At 38.8% G+C, this 23,920-nt stretch overlaps 5 protein-coding genes across 5 annotated transcripts; 2 read left to right on the plus strand and 3 right to left on the minus strand.

Annotated features, from left to right (window-relative positions):
- The first annotated feature begins 113 nt into the window (after positions 1-113).
- Positions 114-953, plus strand: LOC113763297 (protein BRICK 1). Its single transcript, XM_027307063.1, has 2 exons — positions 114-453; positions 606-953. Exons 1-2 carry the CDS (start codon positions 321-323, stop codon positions 731-733), a joined length of 261 nt encoding a protein of 86 aa, XP_027162864.1. The 5' UTR covers positions 114-320; the 3' UTR covers positions 734-953.
- A 188-nt stretch (positions 954-1,141) lies between these two features.
- LOC113758967 (nodulation receptor kinase-like) lies at positions 1,142-8,587 on the minus strand. The gene is made up of 14 exons (XM_027301628.1): positions 8,494-8,587; positions 7,134-7,653; positions 6,489-6,964; positions 6,218-6,368; positions 6,027-6,102; positions 5,243-5,318; positions 5,076-5,169; positions 4,739-4,917; positions 4,186-4,409; positions 3,681-3,807; positions 3,520-3,588; positions 2,499-2,688; positions 2,231-2,363; positions 1,142-1,845 (listed from the first exon to the last, which is right to left on the minus strand). Exons 1-14 carry the CDS (start codon positions 8,585-8,587, stop codon positions 1,510-1,512), a joined length of 2,745 nt encoding a protein of 914 aa, XP_027157429.1. The 3' UTR covers positions 1,142-1,509.
- A 1,946-nt stretch (positions 8,588-10,533) lies between these two features.
- Positions 10,534-12,661, minus strand: LOC113758983 (pectinesterase-like). Its single transcript, XM_027301629.1, has 3 exons — positions 12,337-12,661; positions 12,169-12,228; positions 10,534-11,231 (listed from the first exon to the last, which is right to left on the minus strand). The coding sequence occupies exons 1-3, from the start codon at positions 12,659-12,661 to the stop codon at positions 10,534-10,536; spliced, it is 1,083 nt and encodes a 360-aa protein (XP_027157430.1).
- A 2,861-nt stretch (positions 12,662-15,522) lies between these two features.
- Positions 15,523-18,299, minus strand: LOC113758998 (ABC transporter G family member 17-like). The gene is made up of 3 exons (XM_027301637.1): positions 17,817-18,299; positions 16,975-17,684; positions 15,523-16,747 (listed from the first exon to the last, which is right to left on the minus strand). The coding sequence occupies exons 1-3, from the start codon at positions 18,297-18,299 to the stop codon at positions 15,763-15,765; spliced, it is 2,178 nt and encodes a 725-aa protein (XP_027157438.1). The 3' UTR covers positions 15,523-15,762.
- A 1,576-nt stretch (positions 18,300-19,875) lies between these two features.
- LOC113754486 (uncharacterized protein At4g37920) lies at positions 19,876-23,585 on the plus strand. Its single transcript, XM_027298929.1, has 6 exons — positions 19,876-20,247; positions 20,375-20,652; positions 20,759-20,924; positions 21,876-22,120; positions 22,621-22,808; positions 22,939-23,585. Exons 1-6 carry the CDS (start codon positions 20,067-20,069, stop codon positions 23,162-23,164), a joined length of 1,284 nt encoding a protein of 427 aa, XP_027154730.1. The 5' UTR covers positions 19,876-20,066; the 3' UTR covers positions 23,165-23,585.
- Positions 23,586-23,920: the final 335 nt, after the last annotated feature.

The raw sequence follows: 23,920 nt of genomic DNA on the forward strand, positions 1-23,920 counted from the left end.
CTGTGCAAAATGCACATGACTGTCAGGAACCCATGATCCGTGCTACCACGCGTAGTAGTTATTTTTTATTATTAAAATTAAAAAAAAAGGGTGAGAAAACTCCCGAAAGGAACCGCGACGAAACCAGCGAAGGTCAGCCCAGCCACCGTAAGTAACCCTTGCGCTGACGTCTCCTTTCCAGCAGGAGATTAATTAGGAAACGCAGATCTCATCTCATTTCATCAGTTGAGAGAAGAGAGAGAAGCTCAAGAAAGGAAAGCAGTTAAAGACAAGACTGAAGAAGAAGAAGAAGCGGTAGTAGTAGTAGAACTAGATTAACAATGGCAAGAGCTGGAGGAATCACGAATGCGGTGAACGTGGGGATAGCAGTCCAAGCCGATTGGGAGAATCGGGAGTTCATTTCCCACATCTCCCTTAACGTCCGTCGCCTTTTTGACTTCCTCGTTCAGTTTGGTAATCAATTTCACCTAAACAACCCAATCCCTACCTTTACCTACTTGCCTCATTTCTATTCCTTTCTCCTTTCTCTTTTGATCAGCGTCATCTGAGTTAAAGTATGCTTTAACACACTCTCTCTCTCTCTCTGCATTACATCTCTTCTCCAGAGGCTACAACGAAAAGCAAATTGGCGACTCTGAATGAGAAGCTTGATACGCTGGAGCGTCGTCTCGAATTGCTCGAGGTCCAAGTTGGTAGCGCTACTGCCAATCCGGCTCTCTTCACCCCTAATTGATCATTCTTCCATCTGTATATCAGTACACTACATAAAATTACGCATTTGCCTCTATGTATGTAAGCAGTTTCTCATTCGATGCGGTTCTTTCCTTCAAGTGCTTACCTTGCTACTTTTCTGTTTATTCCCGTGAGTATACTGCTAGCAATATTTGCATATCCATCCATGTATTATTATTATTTGGTTATATAGGCATTGCTAATTGAGCAATTTATGAAAATTGGATGGCTCACTTTTTCCGGTTCAATGCAGATGACATTAGAGCTGAAAAAAAAACGTCTAATTTTGAATGATTAATTGCATAGTTGTTGGAGCATTCAACTGCTTTAATTAACATTCACTGAAAATTCAGCTTAATTTCTCTTATTCGACAAGGTATTTGAATAAATAAATCATGCTTTGTGATGTTTCCAAGTGCTAATTGCTATTAGGATATCTACTCAGTTGCCTGGATAATTGATGAGGAATTGTTTACTAGTGCTATCATCTTCTGGTGTAACATATAGATGCAGTCAGTTACCATATAAACTTTCATGAAGCTTTTGTCGTCTTGTGGTCTACTAGCATCCGGAGTAGCTTGGTGCCCGCAATACATAAGGTAGGAAGTGTAAGCAAATGTTACATTGATTGCAAGTTTAGGGGATTGGAGCTAAGACTCAGTAGCGCGCTTCATTAGTAGAGTTCAGGTGTCATCCTCCAGTTTCCCATTGTCACTATGAAGAGAAATGGCTACACTGATAATGGCCTCTGAGTGAAGAATCCTGTTTATCCTATGGTCATCTCGGTTGTGGAGGAGGTGGTTGTGATAGGATTGGGGATGCTTCTGTTTGGTTGGGAGTGGGTAGAATAACAATTGGCCTCTCTAGGGAATATCGAGTTGATCCTCCAAAGCTGTCAATTGATTTCATGTATTCAGATGCATTGTTCTCTATGATCAACGCATCCTCAAGCTCCCGGACAATGTCGGCCATGCATGGTCGATAGGCTGAATAAGGTTCAATGCATGCCAAAGCCACCTCCACCACTCTCCACATTGCCTCTGCATGATACCCTCCCTTGATGCTTGGATCCACGATTTCTTCAATTCTTGAGTTCCTTATCCGGGGTTTGGCCTGCAATTGTGAATATTGCATAATTGAGGGACACAATCTAATTGATGGTGATGCTAGATATGTATGACTTCATTAGAGCGGATAGCTTATAGAGGTTGGGAAGCTACTGCTTCTATCATTGACTATTGAGTTAGCAATCAGAGCAAGCTCTGTAGCTATATGCTTTTTTCAGTAGCTACTATGTCTGGGTTAGCAGGACTGCTTAGTTTCTAGTGGTAAGTTGACTGGACCACATGTTTGTACTAAGTTGGTTGAATTTATCCTTATTCAAAGAGATGTAGCTCACATGCTGTGTTGCCTTAATGATTATCTTAAATTTCCACTGGGTAGTGCCAATGTTAAACATGGTGGTTTTATCAGCAAGTCAACTGAAATTGAACCATACCCATTCAACCAAGCTCCATTCATTTCGCGGTCTGTTTATGTTGAGAGGTTCACGACCACTTACAATTTCCAATAATACAACTCCGAAGCTGAATACATCACTTTTAGCTGACAGATGTTGGGTTGAGTAGTACCTGATGCACACAAGTTGGAAGCTCTTTAATCGGTGACACACCCCAAAATAGCTCATTAGTTAGTGACGCACCCAAAATATTCATAAGGAATTAGGAATAAACAGAGAATGGATAAAGAGTCGCTTTGCTACTTACTCTGGATCCAAATATCCTGCTGTACCCCTTACTTCTAAAGAGGTGCCGCTGTCTCCTTCCTGAGGTGCATATTTTGAAAAACCAAAGTCTGCAACTTTTGCACACATGCTCTGATCCAGGAGTATGTTACTTGATTTCACGTCCCTATGTATTACAGAGCGTCCAGCGAATGTATGAAGGTATGTTAAACCTGGAATGAGAGTAAATTCTTCAGACCAAATAACAGAGATATTAAGCAGGAAAAGAAGGGGAAGGGGAAGTGGGGCCAACTTTATCTGATCTAACACAGATCTGAATTGAATATGGAACTGTAAGAACTCAGAGTGGTCATTATGTGATCCCTGGCCAACTGGTGCAGTTCACAAAAATAGACCACAAGGAGAAGGTTATGGATTCGTGAATTTTGTGAAATGCATATAAGACTGTGCTCCTGTAACTCTCCATTTCCCACATTCACATTCGAATCAGCCAGCAGGCACATTCATATCTATATCGGTTACTGATCCAACAGAACAAGTCAATAATATTTTATCTCATATAATGCATGTTGATGTTGAAGGAGACTTCCAGGAATAGGCCATATCTGTTAGGGACCATATGAGCTATCCTCACATCCCCCTCCCCCCCCCCCCCCCCCCCCCCAACAAAAAAAAAAAAAAGGCATACATTTTATTGTATTCTATCTTCCGGTAAAAGTTGTTTACTAACTGCCCAATGTCAAAACTTCTGGTTTAGATTGTGGAATAGTTGTGACTTCTGAGGATGTCGTGTTGTAGACATCTAAAGTCAAACTGCTATTAAATAGCCAGTTTTTTGGGTGTCATGTAGGCATCTAAAGTCAAATTGCTACAAAATAGCCAGTTTATTTGGCTGTCATGTTCATGTATGGCTAAGTTCAATCTGAAGGATGATCCCTGGAATGCGTTAATTTTCAGCTGCTTGTTTTATATTCTTCAGGAATCAGGATAGAAGATTGGCAAGATAAAGTTCTTAATAAATGCTAATGCTACATGTAACTTGCCTCGTGCAGCTCCTAGAGCTATGGAAAGCCTGGTCGGCCAGTCTAGGATTTTCCTCTTTGCCGCTTCTCCTGTTAAACATTAGTAGGAAGTGAGCCATAGTTTTCTGGTTCTCAAGAAAGAAGGGCTGAAACTGCCACTATTATTTTTTATTGGGTAGTACCATATAAACGATCTTGTAGGGAGCCATTAGACATGAAGGGGTAAACAAGAATTTGCTGGTCATTTTCACAGCAGTAACCAAGCAGCGGGACCAGGTTCTCGTGACGGATAGCTGAGAGCAGGTTCAGCTGTAGAAATATTTGTAATTCAGATTTGTCAGATGACATCTAGGAAAAGAACAGTAAGATATTTTCAGTAAATGCAGCCAACAGTATATCATATAAGTACGAGTTTGTAGACATGATCTGAAAAAAAACAGTTATGCATGGCAAGTTCAAAAGAGGTGATGGAAAAGAAAAAGAATTTAAATATGGCGTTGCAATATTATGCAATGTAACTTGAGAGCTATAGCAATATGGAAATTTACTCTAAGTGATTGGAGTTTGAGATTTTCACAGGGATTCACTCTTATTGCAACTGGTGAACATGGTCTCATGCCTTGTACTAACTGGAAGATTGCCAAGGAGGGTTGTTCATGGAATTATGTAATACCAGTAGATTGTTACCTCATTGTCAAATTCACGTGTTCCCTGTGTTGATGTGGCAGATCTGACCTTCACAGCCACTTCTTGGCCATCAGGAAGAGTACCCCGGTAAACAGATCCAAATCCTCCTTCACCTATTAATGTTTTATACTTCTGGGTTGCTGCTTCTATGTACTGTAGAGTGAAACTCTGGATGGATATGGACCTCAGTATGATATCTGTGCTGGGTACTGAATATACAGCATCTGCATTTTACAAGTTCAATTGGAAATCCAATTGCTAAAAATTATTGAAGTTGAGTGGCTTTTCATGAAACTATAACCAGCTAATAGTATGATTGTAAGGGCGTAACCATTTACTTGATTTTTATTTTTTTTTTGCCAAAATGAAATACTAAAATACACTAGAAACATGGAATATAGGGAACTAACATTTCTTAGTCCTTAAAGCTTAACATTTAATAGCCTTGAAAGTTCAAGTTACATGTGTCAGAATCAGTGTGCATTCTTTTAACTACAGCGAGGAAAGTCTTATTTTGCATTGGATTATCGACATTGATGGTTAATGTGCTTACTTTTTGTCATTGATAACCCGTTTGCATCATACTTTCTCTTGAAAATCAATTTTCCCTTTTTCCTGCAAACCAAGATTGCCCCTATAGCAATGGTAACTAGGATACATACTCCCGTAACCACGCCTATCACAACTCCCCTTGCTGAGTGCCTGGAAGCCTGATGGATACATTTGTCCTTACTGAAATGAGGAGGAAAATGAATCAGACTCTCTTGCACACAGAGACTGAAATCTTTCACAACCACACACTGAAGCATCACTTATGCATACATATCAATTAAATCTTATAAAAGATTTTATATAGCTAACACTGGCTTTCTCAAGCATAGATATCATACTCTGTGGTGAGATTGGATCTTCTAAGGCTGGCTGGAAGCCTATTGCTGAGATACGGACTGCTGTCATAATATCTGCGGGCAGAAGGAGAAGAACCTCAGGTTAGGCACAAGGTTCTTCTAGTTAATATTGACAATAGAATACACAAGAAATCAATTCCCGACTAAACTTACAGCGTTGTCAAATTTGGCAGTGAGGTTACTAGCTCTGTAATGTTTCCCACGAGACTGGTGTGACTCGTATCCCTAGAAAATGAAATGCAAATTGTTCACATAAAAACCTAGCTGCTTTTAAAAGTGAAAATATGCAGATGTCTTACTGATGGTTTTAAAAGTTTGGCTGTCACTTGTTTTGTGCTAAGTACTCTCCCCTATCTGATGCTCATGAAAAGAGAAGCAATGCACTTATATCCTCCAAATCATTTGAGCTGATTGCCTCTCTAATTGAAGCATTTTATCATGGCTGATTGTCCTGTTAATTAGAAGTATGTTGGTGGATATGCATAGACTATTTAGGGAAGAGAAATTAGCCTCTATGGCGGCTTTTCTGAGTAAAAAACCTGAATTCTATTAAAAGTATTCCTACCATATCTAATAGGAGGAGAAGTATATTAAGCTTCTTGTGCGAGGGATGCTTAACCGAGATTGGGTGAGAAGCTTGTATATTACCATGAGATGGAAACAGATATGCTAGGCCTGTATGCTTAATGCTTTACTAATGAGGCTGAAACATTTGAATGACAAATCATTCCATGACAGCGTGCACCTAAGAGAAGGTTTTAATATACAATAAAAATATGATTACGCTGTGCTTTAACTTTCATCGTGCTGGATTTCTTGAGACCTTTATTATTATTATTATTATTTTTACAAACTTAGTGTTATTGAAATATGTTCAAGCTTTTGGCATGATGGTGGATAAAAAAGGACTTCGCAAGGAAAAAAAGTGTTAACATACAATTCCTTCAGATTGAACAGCTTAGTAAGGCTGGGAGGTAGTGGTCCGCCTAGCATACTGGATGAAAGATTCCTGCGGGAGAAATGCAATAAATTGACTGAGTAGATTATCAACAAAATCAAAGCAAATATAATCCGTATTGTGTATCAGATTAACCCAGATTGTGGATGAAAGCGAAAAGTCTTACATCGTGGTGATGACTGAGGTACCATTAGCAAGCTCACAAGACAATCCGGGCCATGAAATAGGAAGACAAGGATCCCCTAACCAACTCGCAAGAAGCTCATTGTCTGGATTGCCTCTCAAGAACTCATTTTTCACATCAATAATATTATCCACTGAAACGAAAGGGCGAGAGAAAATAAAGGTTTTGAAGCCGATAAATTCCTAATGAAATGCATCTAGCCATGTTTTCGTGGTAGACATCTGAACTCGTAAATTCGGGCATATTTCTGTACCTTCTTCGCGGCCTGTTTCTTGAATCAATGGGTGAACCTGCAAAATCTCATAGGCGCTGATTATAGGTCCATATTGTGACCCGTTGGAGAGCCTAACCATGGTAAGATTTAGATATCCATTGGCCGTGACAATTAAAACGACAAATCTAAAGGTGCCACTAAGCGCTACATCTACTTGTGTCTTCTTTGCATCGTTGACATACACATCAAACACCCTTTGCCCAACTTTAACTTGGTCATTGAGTTCTAGAAAGTAGAGTAATAGGTCGTAACGGTGGTAGTCCGAGTCTAGGTTGTTGTAAGAGAATTCCAGTCGTTCTGGATGGGTAAGAGCTGTTTGTAACACTTCGGTTGGAGGAAATGTTGGGTTGGGAGAAGACCTGGTAACGTTGACACTAGATGATGATATGCGGTTTGCCATTGGATCACTGTATTTGTCTGCCCTCCAGATTCGATCATACCGGTCAAGAGGGTACCTAAAATTGAAATTTTGAGCCGATAAATACTAAAGTTTAGTAACAGAAACATGAACCAAATTTGAAATTCTTGGATTTAATTACGTGCAATGTGTGCATCTCCTAATGAATGAGTTTTCACCGGTATAAGGTGAAAGTTTCAGGCTTGTAACATTTTATGATGTTATACCTGATATCCCCTCCTTCATTTCCAGCATCTACTCTATCAATAAGGTTGAGCACACTAGAGGGATCCCTGTTCAGATAATCAGAAGTTAGAGGTCTCAATTCAAGCTTTGAAATGTATGGTACCCTTTGGCCCTGCAGCAAGCAAAAGTTAACGTAGTCCTTGGTTGCTTTGAAAATCCCTTCAACCTTCGATTCACCTGATGACTTCACTACGCCTATCACCGTGGCATCAATGGAGACATTGAAGCCAGATCCTGAAGGTCGCCTTTGATGGTCCCCAGAAAGAAATGTACCCCTTACCGAGTAGTCTTGATCCCTCTCTGTGGTCAAGTTATAACACCATTTATGACCAAGACCTGAGTCGAAAACTCTTGCTCTATTGTAGCCTGTATCGTCTTGCACTGGCGTTGTGTCTTGGCAACTTCGATTATCAGGGTACCAATAATCATCTGGTATCCAGTTTATACTTGTATTTGGCTCAACAAAATCTTTATCAGAACAGCAATGTATGCTCACAAATCCTGTTTTACAGACATTCAAAAACGTAATTAGCACCATGAATCCTTTCGGAGGTTTCCTGTCTTTTACGTGATTACTGATGTAACATACAAGCTAATTGCTGCTCATGTCAGTAAGTTTTGAAAACTAAACATTTTAGTGCTTAAAGATTTAAAGCAAAAATTGTCTAGTACCCATAATTAGTAAGAACAAACGCGTTGGTCTTGAAAGACACTAGATCTGACAGATTGTTTTAACTAGTCCATCAAGTTGGCGAATAAATTAACAGTCCATTGCGCAACACATGATTTTGCAAAGAAATTGGTCCTTGCTTTTCCCTTTGGATGCCACTGGTTGTTGTACGAAACTCCAAAAGGATAAATGATGTGGATTTCTAGGCATATTGAGGACAAACTGTTCATTCTGATTTTCAGAAACTATATAAAACTGTTCCTAGCTTCAGGACCATTGCCCGAATTTTATTTTGTTTTTCTATGGCCTTGATTAATGTGATCATAAAGGACAATATTGTGATTTGGGAATCAAATTCACAACCCATCATTGGGTTTGTCCCATTCCGGATCTGTTGTGAATCCAAATTGCCTCATAGAGGATCTGACTTGTAAGATCTTGGAGACACGAGTTTCTTTCCGGGCTTTTCATCAAGAACTCCAGATCCTTCATTATTGATTCTCCAACAGTTCACTTAACACCAAAGATAAGCAAGTCCCTTTCCTCTCACATTTCTTAGTCTAGAATGAAATCGAGAATGACAAAAGATTGAATTGAAGAATGAATTCAGATTGCAGATATAGTATACAATAGTGAACCAAACAGCACAGATACATTAAAAACATGCATACCTGGTTGTGCGACAACAGATTGAATACACAGGAAGAGGCAGACAATACAAAAGTTGACCAAACTTCTTGTATTCCGGTTATCCAACCCTCCCATCATCCTCTTAGCATCAAATGAAATTGCCCCATGGGGTCATCAAATTCATAATCAAAATCTCCAATCTCTGTGATTAGCTGTTATGAAAACAGCTATAAGATCACCAGTTTTTTTCTCCATACCAAAATCTTCATTCCTGAACTAGTATTCATTTTGCCCTAGTTGAAGTATACGACAAGAATAATGACCTGGAACAGTACTGCCTGTGCCTGCAGACAAAAAGGCTTGCAATGCACAGAAATCAAGAATTCATGAAGAGGAAAGTAGAGTGGATGGTATTGTTCTTTGACTTCAAAATCTCAAATGTGGGCAGTACACTACAAAAGCATTGGAACAAGACAGTGAGTGAGAAAGGTTGAACTGTATATAACGCAAAACATAATCACCTAAAAAATGATGAATTATGGGTAATGATTGTGATTGGCTCGTTACGTTGCCGGGTTCATTTGCAATTTTATATTTCTTGATTAATCTGGCTTAAAGTAATCGGGCGGAACCACCCTTGGCCGTCATTCACAAACTTTCATTGAGAATTCGTCTCTTTCCTTGTCTGTTACTTGGAAAGCAATGTCACGGAAATCAGCTTTGCCAATTTTTAACTCGTAAAATAAAATTCGATTCCTACTTGTTAATTGCCACTTGGACTGGATGAATACCTTTTGCTTCATGTCAATTGTCAATTGCCATAAAAAAAAAAAATCTTCTTTCTCTCTTTGAGTTTACAATAATAGCGTTATGCGTTACTCTTGTATTATGCTAATGATCGTACTTTTTTTTTTTTTATTATGGAGAGCATAAAATTGCTGAAAACATTTTTGTACATTTCTTTTCTGAGAGTAGGCAATTTATAACTATATAAATTGGAAATTGAGCCCGACTGAATTTTTTTTTTTTTTTTGTCTAACAATTTTATCGTGCACTTTCTCTGCCTGTAAACATCTGAGAGCAAGGGTTGGCCAATTTTCTCTACCCAAAGGAATATGTTTGTGCTACCTCTTCTCAGTGTCATTTGGTCTGGTGGTACCAATTCCTCTTCTTACCATATTAGTGATTAATGCAGTCAAAAAACACTACTGCAAGATGTGCCATGGTGCAAAAATTTGTAGCACCCCGTGATTCTTTTTCCTTCGGCCTGAAAATATTAAAAGATTGGAGGAGCTTCCTGTAATTGTCGTATTTTACCTGGTCAAGCAACCTACGCGTAAGAGTAAGACCCTCAAACTTGTTCTCCGGACTTAATAATTGAGATCAACGGTGTTTCCTTCACGACTTAGAGATTCCTCAAAGAAGTCTGAACGGTAATCAGAAAGTTGACAAATGATTATGAAAAAACCTCTAGTCATAGGAAATCATATTGGTCGCTGTCTCAAAAAGTTATTCCTTGTCTTACTAAGCTCAAAGTCGTTGGGCTTGCGTCAATGAAAATTGACCCCCTTGAATTCAAAGACAAATATTAATTGCGGTACTTAAATATTTCTGATTCGTGACATTTGGTAATGGCCAGAGTTTTAAAAAATACCCTGAACTAAGATTCAGAACCAGCTGCCATCTTTCAAACAGCCAAGCCAATGGATTCAAGATCCAATCTACGAGCCCCAAAACTAGTTAAAGCACTTCAATCTTTCACTTTGACGAAATCATGATCGATCAGATTTAGGCACAGCAGCATCTGTTTTTGCCCGTCCAAGGCATTTGTTTAAGGGACTCTATGATCAACATGGGTATATATATATACTGCGAACAGAATTTGTTTAACTTGGATCATATGCTTTCCAAGAGGAAGAAGTCGATTCTCTAATAAAACTTGTGCTAGTATTAATAACTTGATTGCAAATATCCCTTAATTAATCTTCATATTTCAGAAGTATAAATACCTATTGCCGAATGCTTCGCAGGATAAGAATAATTAAATAAATTAATAGTACTAACTTGCGCCAGTGCTCAAACTAAAAGAGGCCACTCGTATAAGGGATTCCAGTCTCTGGAAGCCAAGAATCCCCTACAATAAACTGGCCAACAGTGAACGGCATAGCATCGCTGGGTTGGCTGAGAACTTTGTATCCTGGCCATGGAACTCGACCGCCTGTGGCTGCGCCCGGTCCGGAGTTCAGATACTCACGATAAGTAACTGTGGATGTGGAATGGCCGGGCCACTCAAGCCATCCAGCAGGGTTAATGAAGCTGTCCAAGAATGACTGCATCACAATCACTGTGGACAAGGAAGTCCATGGCCGCCCAAGATATGCACCATTAAACTCGTTTTTGCTTCCTGCTGGTACCCGCGCCCGTGGGGCGGTTGTTAACGTGCAGTTATGGATTACAAATCCAGATTTCTTTCCATCATTCTTGTTCCCCTGAGCCGTGAAGGTGATCATTTCCCTGGCGGCTGGGAGGGCATAAAGGTGGCATAGCTGGAAAACTGCTGCTGCGTGACCAAATATGAAGTCCACGGTTCCATAGATATCGCATTCTCTGTAGAATTGTGCCCCAGCTTTTGCGTACAAGGTGTCGTGATACCCAAGGAACCGGCATCTGTAGAACGATGACTGGTCAGCTTCGCTCAGAAGTGCTACGGCTTGATTGCCCTCTCCTGCGGGGTTCTCAAATGCAATAAACTGGGCCATGAATCCGTCACCATAAACAGCTGAAACAAATAAAAAGGTGTTACGTTGCAGTAGTCAGAATAATATATATATGCGGTAAGATTTAGAATATTAACCTCTCTGTAAAACAAGAATTACTAAAATAGGTGGATGTATTGATAAATTCAGCTTAATTTTTGAATTAAGCAAGATTCACCCATTCTTCCATCGTAGATAGGAAGCACTCCCGTCTAATATTGGGGTTTGAAACGGGCACAATTGGCTTTTGGTACAATTCATGCAGTTGTTGTATATATATATATTTAAAAAAAAAAAAAGTCAATATACGCAAATGTGGTTGCATGTATTCATTTAATAAATGTAATTGATCTACCATTTTACGTATTGCGAAATTACAACTTATCTACCCCTACGTCTACGTGCATGCATGTAACCATGAAAACAAGCTCAACAAAATTTACGTGCATGCATGTAACCATGAAAACAAGCTCAACAAAATTTACTCACAACATCAAACTAAGAATTGCTATCCTCGTCAAGGCATGCGTGTTAGACAAACTAAGAATCGTAATTGCCTCTTTTTTTTTTTAAAAAAAAAAAAAGAATCGTAATTGCGATTAGGTATTATGAGTAGTTTCTCATAACCTAATTGTAACATGCCCAATGGCCTCCATCTTTCCATATTCAAAAAAAAAAAAAAAAGGCAGACTTTCTGTTTTTGATTGTTTGACTTTCCATTTTATTCGTCAAAGAGAGATTTTTTTTTTTGTTTTCTGCATAGTGACCCTGACAAATAAAAGACTAGAAATCATGCTATATCCCGTACGTGCAACAAACTCTTACAGATCTAAGACTACATATACTGATTGTCCTCAATTTGCTTAAAGCATAGCGATCGAGACAAGTGCTTGCTGAAAAAAGTATTTCCAGAATCAAAATCCCGGTATATATTGTTTTGGCAGACTTATCTCGTGATACATTCCTTAAAAGCATATGCAAAATCCGATGACAACCATACTATTTTTAGATTCCATATACCTGTAAACACAAAGACCCAAAAAAAAATTTTTTTTAGATCTTTACTATGAATATTCAGGAAAGCTAATGAATCAGAAAAGCTAGGAAGCCTTAAGCCCCTGTACTTACAAAAGGTGGCTGTTTCCCAAGTTTCGAAGTCAGGGACCTTTCTGTTCATGGTGATCTTGGTGACATCTGCACCATCCCCTATCAAAGCAATATTGGTCTTTTCCTTGGAGATGCATACGATCTCCTGGTAGACACCCGCCTCAACATGTATGTAGTACCTGGACTCGCTACCACTTGGGGCCGCGGCGATGGCGTCCATCACCTTCCTGAACGCTCCCGGTCTTGACAAAGACACGGTAGCATTAAAAGCAAAGTCACTTGGTAGGGCATCAGAACAACCCATTGCCAACGGAAATAGAAGAACCAAGAGAATAACCTTCGACATTGACATAGCGTTCAACCAGAGAGAAAAGACGGTACTAAAGGAGAAAGAGGGGGCTGCTGGTGAGGTTTAAGCATGGGTTCTTGGTTTCATTTATAGGTTTTTTGGCCAATTTCTGCATGGAAATCCCGACTTTGAATAGCAAGAGACTGATTCAGAAAATGGAAATACATGCATGAGTGATGCATGCTTTCCTTCCGGAGACTCTGGTTGCCCTTAGAACAATTAACTTCCATTTGTTTTGGTAAATTAAACAAGACATATAACCTAAAACGATACACTTACTATTAAGAGACGGTAGCTTATATTACTAAATAACGTCATCAATAAGGTGTCGAAATATTAGCTAACATCTCAAAGTAGTAAAGTGCTTGGACACGATGATGTTAGGAGGGCTAATCAGATTAGCACCAAACTTCCTAGCCAAAAAAAAAAAAAAAAAAGTCAAATTCTCGACCCTTTTAATGGTCAAAATAATTCCTTTACGGTGAATTGACTCTATAACTCAATGTCTGATGCCGATTTTTAATGCACGCTAACATGTGAACTCACATTCTTCGGGAAAGTAAATCTATTTTCATGAATCCCTACTGGAGAATTTTGGGCAATTAGGAAAAATGTTCCAAAGTGTGCTCAACCTCCGGGATACTAGGTTTTGGTTATGGTTATTCTGGAGGGAGAAAGGTCCAAAAAATTCTGAGTAATTAGGAAACTTAGTCTCCATTGGAGGTAGATTCCACGTAAGTAATTAAGATGAATTTGAAGTAAAGTTACTGATAAATGCTCCAAGCGTGCAGAAGCTCCAGACCATTTATTCCATATCTTTGTTCTACACATTTATTTTATTTTAAATTTTCAACAAGGTATTAGGACATCATCCTGCTTACGAAAATTAATGAGGAAAACAAAAACGGCATAATGCTACCATTGTTTTTAACGTAGGCTTGGCATATTCCGGGCATTGACATTTTCTCTATGCAAAAAGAATATACCTTTGGTCTAAGTTTTCTGGCCCTTTAAATTGATTACAATCCCATCAATGAGCAATATTTAATAGTTTAAGCCTTCTTAAATTTGTAGAAGGCCCCTAATTGCATCCTGCTATCCTGATCTGATCTAGTTATATGCAAGAATTGGATTGTGTGGGGATCCCAAATCCAGCATTTGAGTTTTCATCAGCATTAAAAACCGAGAACTGCTCAAGGAACAAGAAAAATTAAGCATGTTTTTGTCCCTAGCAACGAATTATTGATCACCATCTTGTCATAGACACAAGAGAAGCAAAGGTGCGGACACAGCTCACTTTCTTTGTCGTGGAAAATATCATCGTCAATATGTTTAAATTGATGCAAAAATGAAATGGGAGTAAAAAACAATTTCCAGAATGATGTCATATTCATGGACTCCCATACTTGTTCTTTTATCAGCCTTTTGCAATTTAACGTTATTCAGTTGTTACGTGAGTAACTAAGAACCTTTTTTTTTTTTTTTCTTTGGTCTCAAAAATGTGTTTGTTTGTGTTTGGGGTTGGATTTTTGTGGTTGTTTTGTGTGTGTGTGGGGTGGGGTTTTTGGGGAGAGGGGGTGGGGAAGGAGAGAAGAGAGTTGGTGGACTGTGGTGAAGGGTCCGTAAAAGTGGGGTGGTCCGATGATGGGTGGGTGTGGAACTATCTGCTATCGTAATTTGCAGTGCCATATTGGATTTACAAGTAACATTCAATCTCAGAAGAAGTTTTCTGGTTCATTTTATCTATTGTCCCTTTTCAATTGCACATGTTTTGTAACTCTTTTTCAGAATTCAGGAGTGGATAAAATGTCTACAGACAGACAGGTTATTAGTAGTTTTTTGGGTAAATTATCTTTTATTCTCGTGTGATTTATTGTTTTATCATATAATCCTTTATATTTAAAAATCTATATATAACTCCTCATAGTTTAGATTAATATGTCACCGTTAACTTTTTCATTAAAACCAACTCTCAATAGTAAAGAGTGAAAATCAAACTAATAAATTGACAAATTTTACTCTTTCATTACTTCATTTTTTCCCTCCAAACGTAAAAAGAAGAAATTAAAATAAAAAATAGATAAATATGAAGTAGAAAATACCATTAAAGATTGAATAAATCTTATATACGCTATCACTATTGAATCCATGACGTATGTGCAAAAATTGAATTTTAAATTCAAATTTTGTATAATTATTATTCATCCAAAACTGACTGTGTATACAATATCAGTATAGGAAAGATTAAATCTTAAAGATTTAGTTAAAAAACCTATAATGATATTCGTATTTAAAAAAAGATTTGGTATTTTTGTATTTTTGTATTTCCCTTCCATCCTTTTTGTTTCTTTTTTATTTTCCTTCCATCTCTTTTGTATGTAAAGAAAATTAAGCTTTTGTAGGCCAAAGTGTAGGTTTTCAAAATCACCTTTTCTCTTCTCCTCCCCTCTCCCCAAGAGAGAGTGAGAGAAAGAAGAAGAAAAAAAAGTAGTGAAAGGATGAATTTGTTAATTTATTATTTTAATTTTAATTTTTTTACTATTGACCGTTAGTTTTAACAAAAAAAAAACTAACGGTGACACTTTAATCCAAACTATTAAAGATTATATATAGGTTTTTTAAACCATAGGAGATTATGTGAGAAAACACCAAACAATAGGGGATAAAAGGTAATTTATCCAGTCTTTTTTTAGCTAGATGATTGTGGGGTGATTACTTCACTTTTGCCACCGGAGGTGATCAAGAATCTTAGCATGTTATTATGTGAAATCGTTAATCAATCCTACAAAACGAGTAGCTGAAAACCTCCACATTAAGTATACATAAAAGATATTTATTTTCCATGACGGCTACCAAAAATAAACCAATTTCAGCTAATTACATGAGCACGATCTCACTCCAATGCTACAGATAAAATGTGTTTCATGTCTACAATTGCTGATTTTGACTTGACCATGAAATTCAGGGATGCAATAGCAAGGGCAAAACACAAGAAGTTAACTAGGAGAGATCCTCGTATGGAGGTTGTTTACAGCTAACATCCTGTGTTGGAACATGTCAAAGATGATCAATCCTTCTAATTCCATTGATGTCACTGTTTATGTCCTCTGGTTCTTTGAAAAGAAGCGCAGAACCACGTAAAAAAGAATTCTGTAGAGGACAGCCCATCCCAACATGAAGTAGACCTTTTCCCACTTTTTTGATTCCTCTGTACGAATATGTAGCGAATTCAAAATCCCAAATCCAGTTACTTCTTGTCCTATTGGATTTTTTCCAAAACTAATTGGAGTCTGGTATTGATTCATCAGAAGCCCTTCATATGGATATGTCATCGTTGAAATGTAGTTCATCCATTTCCAATATTTGGGGATATCATGGCTGTTCAAGAAGTACCCGCAGAACAAGAAGAACAGAGCAGTGAATGCAATTACTGCTGCATAGCCAAGTATGTAATTCGGCACGATTGAGCTAACGAACACCACAAATGAGTTGGTGGACAAAAGGGACATGTAGAGAACGAGCAAGAAATAAAGGAATGGCCCGCGAAGCTTCAATGCGAACCAAACAATGACAGCATAAGCTGCAGCCTGGATTGCAAGAAAGGGAAGGTAAGTGATTAGACCAGCAATGGTATATGATGAGGCTCTGTAGGCATTATGAGAAGTTTCGCGAACAAAGATGAAACGTTCCTGGATGAAAGCAGGGACAGCATCATTGGAAGAAAAGAAAAAGAGACAGACTGTAAAGATGAAGAAACTAATACGGTCTGTAATTCCTTGCATGTTTTTTGGAGGGTGCCAGAACATTGTTGCCATCATGATGCCCATTACTATTAGGACCATTAGTCTGGAAAGGAAAAGTTCAGGGGTCCGCCTGATGGTTATGAAGTTTCGGCGCATGAGTATCCAAGTCTCAAGGAAGAAGGAATTCGAAAATTTTGGTCCTAGATGGAGGTATGCCCTCTTGTCTGGAGCAACATCTGGGGTCAGATAGTCATTCTCATTCACAGTGTAATCGCTGCTATGAGGTGTTGGAGTGCCTTGAAGCATATCACTGGAGGAGGTGTAGTAGCCTGGTGATGAACTGCACAATTGCAGAGAGAGAGATTAAGGGAAAACTATAAAAACCAAATGATTTGAGACCCTAATTAGACGTTAAAATTTTGTCAGAAACTGTACAGATAAGCATAATCAGTAAGAGGCTAAGAGCAATGGTGGAGCTCTTACTGGGATGAATTTAGTTTAGACTTAGATAGCTTGAAAATTGGAATTGGAAACAAGAAAATGAGAATTGAAGACTATGGCGTTTACCTCATTGGAAGTCTATGGTCCGGGTGTTGCCTAGTTGGTGTAAACATCAGTGCTTGCATAATTCCACTTTGGGTCCAAGACCTTGATGTGTTCCATGGACTCCTCACACTATTATCAAATTCATCATCTGCTCCAGATTGTAATCGAACGTTTTTTCCACTTTTGTCTCTCATTTCATTTGCCCGCTGACCAGAACGTGGAGCTGGAGATGGAGATGGAAGGACAGTAGAAGTTGAGAAACCATCTGCAGATAATGATGGAGGTTTCATCCCAGTAAGGGTAAATGCTGCAAGAGCCTCAACTCCTAGCTCAGACTGATCATACTCTTGGATCACATCAATCAGGTACTCTATGGAGTTTTCCCCTTTTGGGACTTTGCGCCCCATGCGCCCCAGATGGAGAGTCACATCCTTGGGAGATCCTTGGTACATTAGCTGTCCACGAGCTAGGATTATGAGATGATCAAGAAGCAACTGGATACGGGACGAAGGCTGGTGAATTGTCAGTATTACAGTGCTCCCTGTTCGTGCGATATCGTGTACTTTCTCAATAACACTGTGAGCACTGGTGGAATCTAGTCCTGAAGTAGGCTCATCCAAGAAGAGTAATGTAGGTCCATGTATGATATCAACGCCGATTGAGACCCTACGACGTTCACCTCCGGACACTCCTCGAGTTCCTTCATCCCCTATGTAAGTGTTCCTAGTGGTCTACAAGGAAAAAATGCAAGCATTAGATTGCGTACTTATGATTTTATTCTGGTACTGAAAGGCAAAAAACTGTCCAAACGTTTACTACTTCAACTTGCAAAAGAGACAAGGAAGAGAGGCTGGTGAACTTACGGATAGACCAAGTTGCTCGATCAGCTGCTCAACGCGCTGTCTTTTCTCTGACCTTGAGATTGGTCCGAGTCTGAAATCGGCAGCAAACATTAGTGTCTCATAGACTGTCAGCATTGGGAAGAGTCTATCATCCTGCATTATATATGCTGAAGTTCTTTTGATCAAACTTGGACTAGTGTCCATCCCATCCAAGGAAACTCTTCCCCTCAGACTTCCACTGGCAATTCTTCCGGCCAATCCATCCAAGAGTGTTGATTTCCCAGCTCCACTTGGACCCATAACTGCTGTGATGCATCCTTTTGGTGCATAGCCAGTGATCTTATGCAATAAGTCGACTTCCTTACTCACCCATTTACCATCCTCCTCCTTCTTCTTTATGATAGTGTATGTAAGGCTTGAGAATTCTACGCCTCCAGTGAAGTGGGTCGGTTTCCCTATTTCGATTGCTATATCAGGACGATGGCCATTATTTGCAGCTCCCATCATCGGTAAACCTTAGCTTGTTTGGCTCCAAGAAATATATTGGATGAATGTGGAGAGAATTGTTGAGACAAGGCTTAGTTTTGAGCCTTTTTGTTTATGTTATTTTTGGCCTCCCAACTATTCAGAATGCCTTTGACGGGGGGGAATTAAAAGGACGCAGAGATGGAGAAAAGAACTTCTACAGCCGGTGGGGCCTAATAGAGGAGGCTATTCCAAAGTTTACACATTCCAACTGAGCATTGAGTAGTCCGGTTTTAATCGTTTTGATCGAAAAAGGAGAATATGCCATCTTGTTTGCTTCATCCCTTTTGTATCTATCTTATGTTACCAATCCTGACAAATCTTTCTACTTCATGATGTTCTTTGATAAAATTTTCTCTGTTGGCAGATGTATGGACGGATCACTGAAATGCTCAATGATTTGCTCACAAATGTACGCTATTGTGTCGATTTATGTAAACTACTATTCAAGCTATTCTGCAATACTTGTAACATAGAACTGCCAAAATGGCAACTTGGCCAATTACCACGCTGAGGATTCTAGTACATTTCAATTAATTTTACCTTAAAAAGTAGTTAAGATGAGGCCTCAAATGCACATGCATAAGACATCCTTTTCAATCAACATAATTATACTCCCAACAAAAAGTGGTGATTTTGGCATAGTTACTGGTGCAAATTCTGCCCTATCAGTTTAAAGCAAAATGTGCGGAGAATTAGAGTGTCCATTAGCTGATTAGCTATCTACAGCTAGATTTTGTAAGTTATTCAGCTCATGGCTAATGCTCTGTACTTTTAACGTCTCTGTCCAAAACGCCAACGCCTAAAGGTCATTCTCAGAATGCGGTTATGGCAACACTTCTAGAGCATATGCGGTGGTGTAGAACAGCAAAGAACTGGCATCAATCGTGACCCACTAGGTGGTTGCATAGAGCTGAATTAACTGAGCTCTGTTCAATGACTAAACCGTGAAAATTACCATGGTTCCCTGAGCTACAAAATTTCGGTTGCACTAGCAGGTTACCATTAGCTAGGAACACTCAGGTCTCCCTGGTTCCTCCCTTCGAGCTTGTTTCCAAAACTCTTGTTTCATCGGATAGTTTTGACTATAATGATTTATAGTGCTAATTGATTGTGATGTTAACTTTTGATTACTGAAGTTTGTGAGTTGTGACAAGCCACCAACATTTTGATAATGTAATAGGATTCCCTCGGTGGCTACTGGCTCGGCCTGAGCTAATGCATCCAAATAACATATTTTAACTCAATTTGTCCTGTACTCAAAAGGGGATCCTCTACCCTTATTTGATCTTTTAAATCAGAAGTGTTGGATGATAGTAATGATTTTGTAGTGCCTTTTACCATACTGAGGTGCTTATTTCTTCTACTGTTAACGATGTTAATTAAAAACTGCAAATATTTCACCAGCACAAGTAAAAATACGTATACAGCTATTAAAGGAAGTGTCAAAAAAAAAAAGAGTTAAGGGCTATGAAAAGAAAAGTTAAATCCATTTAGGCATGGGCATCCCACGGTCCATGGGACCTTAGATTGAGGGATCGACATCCTTCTATGATTTCCCTACCTGCTGCGTAGCAAGTAACCAAGAATCTACAGAAATGTAAGGGGTTTAGATGGGTTTTGTAGAAATCAGCTGCACGACGACGTAACAAAGGGGCGGTTTAATCGTCCGAGTTTCTACTCTTCCCAACTGTTCCTAACTCTCTCCCTCATCTTTCATTCCCGGCAACCAAAGCCAAGCAAAGCATGAGCAATCTATTAGGCTTGCAAACATCCCTCTTCACCACCTTCTTCTCATTTGCCCCAGAATTACCCTTAAATCCCCCCAAAATTTCCACCACGTCCTCTTCCCTTCTTCTTCTACCCTGGGAGCTTTCCCACATTCCCAAATCCAAGAAATTCATACCAACAAACACTTCCATAACCAGTAAGTAAAACACACATAAAAAGTCATTCTTTCCACCAAAGATGTCTCTTTTATTGGTTTTAAAATTCTGGGTTTACGGTATTAATGGGTCTTTCTCTTTTTTCCCTTTTTTCCATTTTGGGTTCAGGGACTCTGGTGAGTAGTGTGTCTAGTGAATCCGTACAGGAAGTAGTTGACGTTGAAGTTGCAGATGGCCTGACAATGACCCAATTTTGTGACAAGATTATCGAACTGTTCTTGAATGAAAAACCCAAGTCAAAAGATTGGAGGAAGTATTTGGTATTTAGGGAAGAGTGGAAGAAATACAGGGATAGGTTTCACAGTCGGTGCTTATCTCGAGCTGATGCTGAAAATGATTCTGAAATGAAGCAAAAGCTGATTACTTTATCAAGAAAAGTGAAGAAGGTATTTGATGAATTTCATCATGCTTTTCTTTTTTCTTTTCAACTGAGATTGAGGCATGTTGTAATCAGTTTTGAGTATTGGAACTAATCGGTATTGAGTATTACAGATTGATGATGAAATGGAAAGGCATACTCAACTTCTTAAAGAGATTCGAGATAGCCCCTTGGACTTGAATGCAATCGTTTCTAAAAGGCGCAAGGATTTCACTGGGGAGTTTTTCCGCTATCTTACTCTGCTTTCCGAGACATGTGATACTTTGGAAGACCGGGATGGTAAAAAGTTTTGCATTTTGTGCGTCTAAGTTGCTAGAATGAAATAATTTGATGATCTAAACAACTGACAGAAATTTAGGAGTGTCATTTATCTATTTGTCGTTTTCAATTCAAATAATCTGTTAATTGTTATTATGAAACAGTGAGCTGTGAAACATGTCCTACTGCGAAGAGTTATGTTTCTTTGTTGCTCCATTCATCATTAAGACTTGAGAGGATAAATTAGAAGGTTTGGTTTGTAATGATCTTATAAGCTAGATGTTTATTTAGACAAATAGGTAACTCACTTCCTGACATTTTAGCTACCTGATGGTTATTTTAGGACTGCTTGTGTTGCTGCATCTCAATTGCTGAATTCTAGTCATTAGGTTCTTTATTCTGACAAAAAATGGACGATGGACTTGTGCATACTGTTACTAGGTCATGATAAACTTGTCTATTGTTAGATGACAAACATATTCATATTGATTTATGCTGACTTAGGAATCCCATGGGATATACTAATACAAAATTAATGTCAAGTTCAGTAAAGTTTGAATGGAAAACAAGGTCCTTGGTTCTCGTCTTATTGGTATTCTTTTGACTTGGAACTTTCCCATGTAAAGAGTGCAAAAGCTTCAACCCCTTGAGATTTCTGAGCTTGGTCTAGTCTCCAGGCACCTCTGTTTGTATATTGTTCAAAACAGAAGTGCAATCAAGTTTGAACAGCTATAGTCATTCTTATATATCGTGCAATGCCCACTAATGATTTCATCTAGCTTGCAAGCATCTATCATTAAATTAGTTAATTCTTAGTGGCATGATACTTCATCACAACATAAACTAACATGATGCGTTTCATTGTGTTCGGGCCGAGGTGGGAGGGGATGGGGATTGTTCTTGTATAAACAGAAGCAAAATAATGCCAATTTTCTGTCAACCTATGATGTTGTCATATCATTGGTTAAACAGCATTGGCTAGACTTGGGGCTAGATGCTTGTCAGCTGTCAGTGCTTTTGATAACACCCTGGAGAGTGTGGAGACATTAGATTCTGCACAAGCGAAATTTGATGACATCTTGGGGTCAGTGTCAGTGGACGCGGCATGTGAAAAGATCAAAAGTCTTGCCAAGGCAAAAGAACTTAGCCCTTCATTGATCCTATTGATAAACAGTGCTTGGGCATCGGCAAAGGAGTCCCCTACAATGAAAAATGAGGTATGAGCATTAGTAGGTCGCTAAACGAAGTTCAGTGATATTTGAAATTTAAATTGCACATCCTCCTGCTTATTCCTGGGTTTTAAAGTGACTTCCACTTAGATTTTATAACGGCAATTAAACTTCCTTGTGCCAATCTTGCCAAGGGAGTCACTTGAAAGTCCAAACTCCCTTGAATTAACACATGTGGTAAAGATACTGCAATTTAAAAGACCAGAGGTAAATTTTTACACTCGTTGCAGTTTTACATGCAGTGATTGATGTTATCAACCCAATTTTGTCCCCACCACACCCAAAGGATTAGGATTGTCTTACCCTGCTTAATTTGAAGTGTCACTAGTTTAAGCCTGCAATATATGGAGATATCAGTCCTAATCGTTCGTAATCCAAGATCTTTTCTTGTCTCCATATTTGTCAAGTGTTTCCTGGCTATTATTTGTTTAAGTGTTTATTCAATATTTCAGCGTCCTTGACTTGGACCGTGGTCTTGGCTAATACAGGTGAAAGATATAATGTATCGACTGTACAAGGCCACTCAAAGTAGTCTGAGGAGTATTGCTCCAAAAGAAATAAAGCTACTTAAGTATTTGTTGAACATCATCGACCCTGAAGAGCGATTTTCGGCACTGGCCACAGCCTTCTCCCCTGGGGACGAACATGATATGAAGGACCCAAAAGCTATATACACGTAATAGAGCTCTACATTTCTTTCTTTGAGGTTGTGATAATATTACGTGATCTTTTGCTTCTTTCTAAGTTTGACAATATTTGGCATTTCTATCTTTTTCTCCCTTTTTTTTTTGGACGGGGTGGGGCAGTACTCCCAAGGAGCTACATAAGTGGATTAAAATCATGCTTGATGCTTACCATCTGAGCAAGGAAGAGACTGAAATAAGAGAAGCGCAGCAGATGAACCAGCCTGTTGTTATCCAGAGACTTTTCATCCTAAAGGAAACAATCGAAGAGGAATATTTAAGTCAAGAAGGCAAAAGAGAGAGAGAGATGGTAAATCAGAGGAGTTGTGAGAAAGCATCCCATCTGTAGATATCATCACACCTACATTAAGCCAGAAGATCTGCTCATGTTGTCGAGTCGTCAAGCGCAATTCTGAAATCTTCTCTTGTATCTCAGTGTACCTGGTTAAATGTTGTAGCCGCCAAATGCTGTTATAGTGTTATGTATCACATCATAGTAACTTTTGGCAAAAACTTAGATAGACCTGGTCTTGGAGATCACGTGACTCAAATTTTATCACATATTCCATTCTTGGATTAGCGAGTTGGCGTAACGATATTGGGATCACATGGTCTACATAAATCATGTCTATCCAAGTGTTTGCTATAACTTCGTCCCGCGGGTTGAGGTACTTCAATAAATTGTTTACAATCACATGCAGCAGTTTGTATAGTCATGGGTTACTGGACTCTCTTTGATTTTGAGAAAATATATATAAGCTATGGAGAAACACTTGCTGTTAATAAAAAATTCAATACTTGGTTGTCATGATGGTTCATGGAAGACGAAGCACAATTTTGCCTTGTAAATTTTAAGCACAGTACTAATAAAGAGATAAGTAATGAATGGTTGTGTCGATCATTTTGAAGCGCTACCCCAAAAAAAAAATTGTTAAGTAATCGTAAAAAGCTGCTGTAGGTAACCTTACCGTTATAGGAAATCGGGTCGGGTAGCCTCGTGGTTCGGGTTGAATCCAACCCATTGCCACCAGTAACGGGTTTGACTTTTTTTTTTCTTTTTTTCTTTTTTTCCCACCTTCAGTAGCCTCTCCCCCAAGCAAAACAC

Source organism: Coffea eugenioides, chromosome 2, assembly GCF_003713205.1.
Source record: "Coffea eugenioides isolate CCC68of chromosome 2, Ceug_1.0, whole genome shotgun sequence".
Lineage (NCBI taxonomy): Eukaryota > Viridiplantae > Streptophyta > Magnoliopsida > Gentianales > Rubiaceae > Coffea > Coffea eugenioides.